The 6,971-nt window shown below is 30.1% G+C and overlaps 1 protein-coding gene across 4 annotated transcripts; it reads left to right on the top strand.

Moving 5' to 3' along the window:
• Positions 1–245: 245 nt before the first annotated feature.
• Positions 246–5,627, top strand: LOC113784841 (heat shock 70 kDa protein 16-like). 4 transcript variants are annotated; one of them, XM_073370928.1, is made up of 4 exons: positions 246–625; positions 918–4,346; positions 4,422–4,489; positions 5,356–5,627. In XM_073370928.1, the coding sequence occupies exons 1-2, from the start codon at positions 320–322 to the stop codon at positions 975–977; spliced, it is 366 nt and encodes a 121-aa protein (XP_073227029.1). In that variant the 5' UTR covers positions 246–319; the 3' UTR covers positions 978–4,346; positions 4,422–4,489; positions 5,356–5,627. The 4 variants fall into 4 exon arrangements, with proteins under 4 accessions (XP_073227029.1, XP_073227030.1, XP_027186888.1 ...); XM_073370929.1 differs by having other exon boundaries at positions 918–1,129; positions 4,389–4,489; XM_027331087.2 differs by having other exon boundaries at positions 918–4,489.
• Positions 5,628–6,971: the final 1,344 nt, after the last annotated feature.

Consider the following 6,971-nt stretch of genomic DNA (forward strand, 5'->3'; position numbering starts at 1 on the left):
TTTAAAGAAATTAATTTGGTGTTAAAATTATTTTGGAATATATATTGATTAATTTTATGATTAGTTCTCCTTATGTGTGAATTTCTTATGGTTTGATAATCGTATATATATTTGATTTAATGAGTAATATAAATTATAAATATTATGTTTAGTTATTTAATTTATTTTCAAAAATATAATGGTATTTTAGCAAAAGTATTTTAGAGGATAAGATTTTGAATGAGTTTACATCTCGATTTGCATTAGATATTTGTGGTGATATTTGTGTGTGCGTTAAACTATATAATAAATATATGCATAGTTAACATTGAGTGTTTTGATGGATGAAAAAGATGTTAGTGGATTTATCAACAGGGAAGAATTTGAGAATCTTGCAACAGCATTATTAGAGAGAATTTGTATTCCTTGCAACAAAGCGTTGGTTGACGCGAGCTTGACTGTTGATAAGATGTATTCTGTTGAGTTAATTGGTACAGGTTCAAGAATTCCAGCTATAGCTAGATTATTAACTTCTGTATTTAAGAGAGAACTCAGCCGAACGTTGAATGCAAGTGTGTGCGTAGCTCGTGGTTGCGCTCTGCAATGTGCAATGTTGAGTCCTGTTTTCTACGTCAAAGAATATGAGGTTTGAATATTGAAACAAAGCACTAATTCTTATCCTATCTATAATCCATATGATATATATTGCATATTAGATTTTCGAATTTTTCAATTCTAGAGATGCAATACTTACTAAATGACCCCAGTTTGTTAACTAGGTTTATTTTCTTTGTTAAGATTGTCTATTTTTCTTTTTTCTATGCAAATTGGATTATAGCTAACTTTAATTTCTTATAGATATTATACATCTTTTTTGTAGTGTTTTTTGTTGGCTTGTATTATTCTCCATAAAACTGATGTAATTTCTCTTATTTCAGGTCCAGGATTCTATTCCTTTTTTATTGGACTTTGCTCGGACGAATGTCCTTTCTGTTTAAAATCAAATGGCGTACTTTTCCCAAAAGGCCAACCGATTCCAAGTTATAAAACACTTACGTTTCACGGCAGTAATTTTCTTCATTTTGAAGCATTCTATGCTAATCCAGATGAAGTACCAAAGGGGACATCTCCTAAAATTAGTTGCTTCACGGTAAGTTTTCTATAGAACTTGTGAAGTATTCTGCATGCCTACACACTGTCATAGTATCATATATGCTTATGCATTTGCATTTGTTTGCCACTTCTATTCAAATTGGTCCTTTGAATGGATCCCATGGAAGTAAGATGAGAGTTGCAGTTAAATATATATGTATATGAAAACTAAAATTAAGTTTAATTTTAAACTAAATAAATAAACTAAAATAATAATTAAACTCAAATCCATTTTGTTTATAATAATTAAATTAAATGTTGGTTCTAAATGTCAGCTTCATTTACTACTCTTATGTTGTTGTCTATCTCAGATATAATATATTACCTCATGCTGAGGTCAGTTTACATTTTTACTTTTCAATATTATATATCTAGCCATGATGCATTGAGGCTTCTAATCATCCAAACTATTTTGTTTTACTAGAAAATATGTTATAATCATCCATATTAATTTGTTACACTCAATGTTGTTGTTGTTTAGATACTTATTATATATACACATGTTGATAGAATGATGCATTTGACCCTAAGAACAAGCACAAGGGAAAACTTGTTGCAATCAAAGGATGTTAATTAATTGTTCATTGTTGTTTACCTTTCAATTGTTGACTGTAGCGTCGGCCTTCCTGAACGCTAAATTATTAATAAAGTTGATTTTTATTTAATGTCTACTTTTATTAGTTGACTGTAGCGTCGGCCTATCCGACGCAATAATTTTTTCAAACTAGTTTATTTTGTTGGAAGCGTCGGCTTAGAGTAAATATGGCCGACGCTAAAATAGCATCGGATGGTATTTGGCCGACACTATGAATTAACTTCGTCCGTTTTATCCTAAGCCCGACATTGACGCTAAATCAACGTTAGCGTCGGCTTTTGGTCTATTAGCGTCGGGGGGAGGGAGGGATGAAGAGGACATAAGTCATTCAAAGCTTATGAGGTCATATGTCAAGGGCCAAGTCCAATGTGCTTTAGTTCAATTCATGATCAATTCTATGGAAGAAAGGGACCAAGATAAACGAAATGAGCCAAAGTTTGTATTTTTCGTCCAAGCGAGTGTTGAGGGTGTGAACCATCGGTTTGCCACTCCATTTTGATGCTCTATTTTAATTAAGTTATAATAAATAAATTAAAAATGTAAGGGACCAATTTGTACAAATTAGACCAAAGACACTTAGTAGTTTACTTTTTTTTTTTGTTTTTCTTTCTTTCTGTTTTGTGTGTTTAATGCATTTTAAAGTTTCTAAAGCTTTAAAAATAATGTGATGAAGCAAATGGAGAGCAAAGCCATTAAAAGCATTCAAATAGAAGGAGAAAATGGTACAAACATTAAAGAATTAGGAAGTGACGCCTACATCAACAAAATGGTCAATTAATTGTCATTCATTAAATCTTATTTATGAAGAAACAAAAGTGTAACCACCCAAAACAATCATGGCAACTGTCCTAACATCATTGCAGTTGTCCATCTTTACTTTCTTTCAATTCGTAACAATTTGTCAGTTATTTCAACTATAGGCATTGGTGTTAGATTAATTGGCTCAAGTCCTAGCACTTAAAGAGTTTTCTTTTCCATTCCTTTGTTCATAACATCATTAGACCCTCTAGATTATATATAGGGGCACAACATATGAATAAAGTAGAAGCATTTTGATAACAAAACTCACTTTGTGTGAATTTGCGAGCATTCTCTTTTGAGTTCTGGATTGAACTAACCTCTAATCTTATCAAGAAACTTTCTTGTGCAATCTTCTCTTGGCTTATCATCCTTTATAATCAATAGAAAGAGTATGACATCTCATTTCTCATCTTTTCCATCAATTTATTTCATTTATGTGTAATCTTATAACCAAGGATTTTGTGAGTTTCAAAGAAATGGGTAAGTTTTCAAATAGTTGGCCATCAAGATTTCTTGGAAGTGGATTAAAGCAAAGGACACAAGTTTCGTGTATGACTCTAGTTGCGTTTTATCCTTTTAGTGAGTTTTGTCTTGGTGTTTCGATTTTGGGTGTGATTATTTTTGTAACGTAAATTTGACATTTTTAACATTTCGTAATCTTTGTTTTATTTTGTAATACACCTTGTATTACAAAATACTTTTTTATTGATATTTATTGTACACCCTAATATTTTCATATATATTATATATGTGTTTTAGTTAGTAATTGGTATTATTTATTATTTAATTAATAATGTATTCTATGTGTAAATAAATTAATTAAATTGTATCACCCTCTATTTTATTTAAACAATTAGAACTTTTATATTTATTTAATTGTTTTGGTGTGACAATTACAAAAGTACTATCTCTTGCATGATTATTTTCTAAATGGTTTATTGTCTTTTTTTATTTTATTTGATTAGTTTAGATAATTATGAAAGTGACGTATAAAATATGTTGGTTTAATTTATCATTTTTATGTGTGACATATAGTGATTTGTCTTGCTTCATGTTTGTTGATAAAATTATTAGTTGAATTATTTAATTAAATTATAATTTTTAAATGTTATACTCTTTATTTGTTTTATTTTGGACCAACAAAGTATTTAAGCTACGAGATAGTAGAGTTAGTCGGACACAATCTCCCAATATGAGTGTTCTTGCATGAAAATATTTTTATTTCATCCATCTTAGTTTTAAAACAAATGTGTCTTGGTTCTTCATTTGAAAGCTCGGTTCAAGGCAAGGAGTTTATGGCTCGTGAATGTGTTGTCTTGACTTAATGATAGGTTTGATGACTTTGTCTAAATATAATTAAGGGAGGGTAAAATGAACTTTCCCATTCTTGGCTTAGTACACCTACGTCTGTCTGCCTTACCGTCTTAATTTCATTTTTTAATGGGAGGTTACAAATTTAATTGGTGTTTGAATGTTTTTTGAATGCAATCAAGAGAGCACAAAAAATATTATTTCTCTCTTGCAATCTCACTCCTCTCTCTTTTCTTTTTAACAAAATTATTTTTATTATAAAAAGGAATACTAACAATGTTTTTGATCTAATGTTAATTTTTTTTTATAAAAATGTTGGCCTCCAAATTATTGTCATCAAATTTCCATCCACACACCAATTTATTCTTTTCGCCTATCTCCGTAAACTTTTCATCACAAAGGGAAGAAAGAAGAAAAATCAAGCCTCCCTTCCTTGCTTTTCTCACACCATCATCATCATATCCAAGTTGAATTCCAATTTTTTTCCTTTTGTTGGTAACATCTTAAGGTATATTTCTTCCATCATTTTCTTTTGATTTCTTTTATCAAGGGAAGAAAACTAATACAAAGTCTTCGGCAAAAGCTAGAACCTTTCTCTTATTCTTGATTCGTGGGGCTTAGAATGTGATGCTAGGAAGGAAAATGTCTAAGGTAAGGTATTTTTCCATGCAAAGTTAGGCTACATGTTAACTTAGTGGTTAGTAAGATATTGATATGATGTCTTGATATTTAAAAAAAAGTTATGATTTTTATGTTTATTTGAATTTAACTATAAAGTTTTGATTTTATCTTATTTATGAGTAATATGTTTGTCTTGATGAACTTAATTATAAAGTTTCTATTTTTATTATTATAACATGATTAATATATTTATTGTGATATATTTGATGTTACTTTACGATTTTTGTGTTGTCTTGATGTACTTAACTATAAAGTTATGATATTTATTATCATACTATGAGTAATATATTTGTTAGGATGTATTTGATTTAAGATTTCGATTTTTATGTATTTAACTACAAAGTTTTAATTTTTATGAACAATATAAAGAGTCTTGAGGGAAATGATGAAATTTTTAATTTTGATAATATGAGAAAGTTGATTAATTGCATCTATATAGTGTAAAATTTGATTTTTATGCTTAAATGAATAATAGAAGAAATTTTATAGTAGAAGGAATAAAGTTTCTATTTGTATGTGTTATTGGTGATTTAAGTTTTAATGTTTATTAATAACATGTAGCTAATCGAATTTTATAGTTTATAAAATGAAAGTTGTGATTTTGAGATATTTATTCATGTATATGTGTGTTCTGTATTTGGGATATTGAGATTACTAATTCTTGACTATGATCATCAATCATGATATAAATTTGATATCATGCGTAATTGAAATTAATTTTGAATATTTTATCTTTTTAGTTGCCTGAGTGGTTAGTGATTTGTGTTTTGAACATTTTATCTTTTCAGTTGCTTAAGTGGTTAGTGATTTGTGTTTTGAACATTTTATCTTTTCAGTTGCTTAAGTGGTTGGTGATATGCAGTTGCGGATCTTGACCAAAAATTTGGAGGGTGCTGAATTTTATAATTTTAATTAATGAATTAAATATAATATTGTATTGTATATTTGTACTATAAATTGTAAATTTTCAATTTTAGTGCACAAAAAATTGCAAACACAATATTAGAGAGAGGAGAAATGAGATTGAGAAATTATTAAGTTTGGAAGTAATGAAGCTATAGACGTAGCATCTAATTAATTGTTTGATCATCGGAAGGGTTTTTTTCAATTGTCGATGTTGAAGCTTTACAATTTTTATTTTTGTCGGAAACTTTATTCGTGAAAAAATGATCAATTTTCTTATGTTTAAATATCGTATCACTCCTAAAAAAATACACAAATTAATTATACAACACTAACTTAGTAACATAAAACAAAATTGAATAGCAAAAATATTCAGACAAACAGTTCACAACTCACAATCACAAAATAAGAGAGTTCACAAATTCACAATCTCACATCTACACTACACTAATTAGAAAAATAGTTCACAATCACAAAGTCACAATTAACACACTAAAGTTCACAACCTCAATTCTCACACTAAAACCATTCACAATTCACAAACTACTACTAGTTCAAAATCCTAAACTAAAACAATTCACAATTAACAAAAAGTAGAAGAGGAAAAGAGTAACTAAGTAAGAACATCAAAAATATGAGAAGCAATTGAGATATTATGAGACTACGAAACAAGACAAAGAGGCAAAGAGAGACGGGTAGGCGGCGACACTTATCGTAGAGGAGGGAGATCAAAAAATGGAGATGTCTGATGCGAGAAGAGATAATTTGTGTGAGAAACTGATGTTGTGTGGAGGCCGCAGAGAATGGGTTGAGAGGGAGAGAGGAGTGTCGCATGGAATACGAGAGAGGGCCAGTAGGGATGCAATTGTGTATAAGACGAGAGAGGGCCGATAAGGGATGCAATAGTGTATAAGACGAGAGAGGGCCGAGAGGGGATGCAATAATGAATAAGATGAGAGGGGTTGAAAGGGGATGCAATAGGGTCGAGAGGAAGAGACGAGAGAAAGTCGTGTCGAGTGGAGGTCGGCCAGCGACCGCAAATGAAAGGGCTGAGAGGGAGAGATGAGAGAGGGTCAGAGAGTAGAGAAGAGAAGAGTCGAAGAGAGGGAGAGCAAAGAAGAGAGGGAGAGAGGCGATGCAATAGTGATTAGGTTTCTCCATACACTAAAAGTTTGAGGGAAATTTTAGTAACTTCTCACTATCATTTCAATAACCTATCATTATTATTTATAAATAAATAAATAAAATAATAGGCGATGTGGCAGCCCTCAAAGGCTCCTTAATTAAAAGTTCCACCAATGGTGATATGTATCTTGCGCATCATTATCATGACATGACATGCATATTTGTGACCTTATTGGTTGGTTATATCTCGATCATATAGTTTTAGGAGCATAAGTTGCACATATTTTTATTTTTACTTTAATCTAATGATGTGTTTTAGGTGGATTGCTATGTGATTTATTTAAGTACATTTACAACTTAGTATTAATTTAATTTTGACACATTTTTGTGAATTATTTTTAAATCGATATCTTTAAATCTTTTA

This window comes from Cicer arietinum, chromosome 7 (genome assembly GCF_000331145.2).
Source record: "Cicer arietinum cultivar CDC Frontier isolate Library 1 chromosome 7, Cicar.CDCFrontier_v2.0, whole genome shotgun sequence".
Lineage (NCBI taxonomy): Eukaryota > Viridiplantae > Streptophyta > Magnoliopsida > Fabales > Fabaceae > Cicer > Cicer arietinum.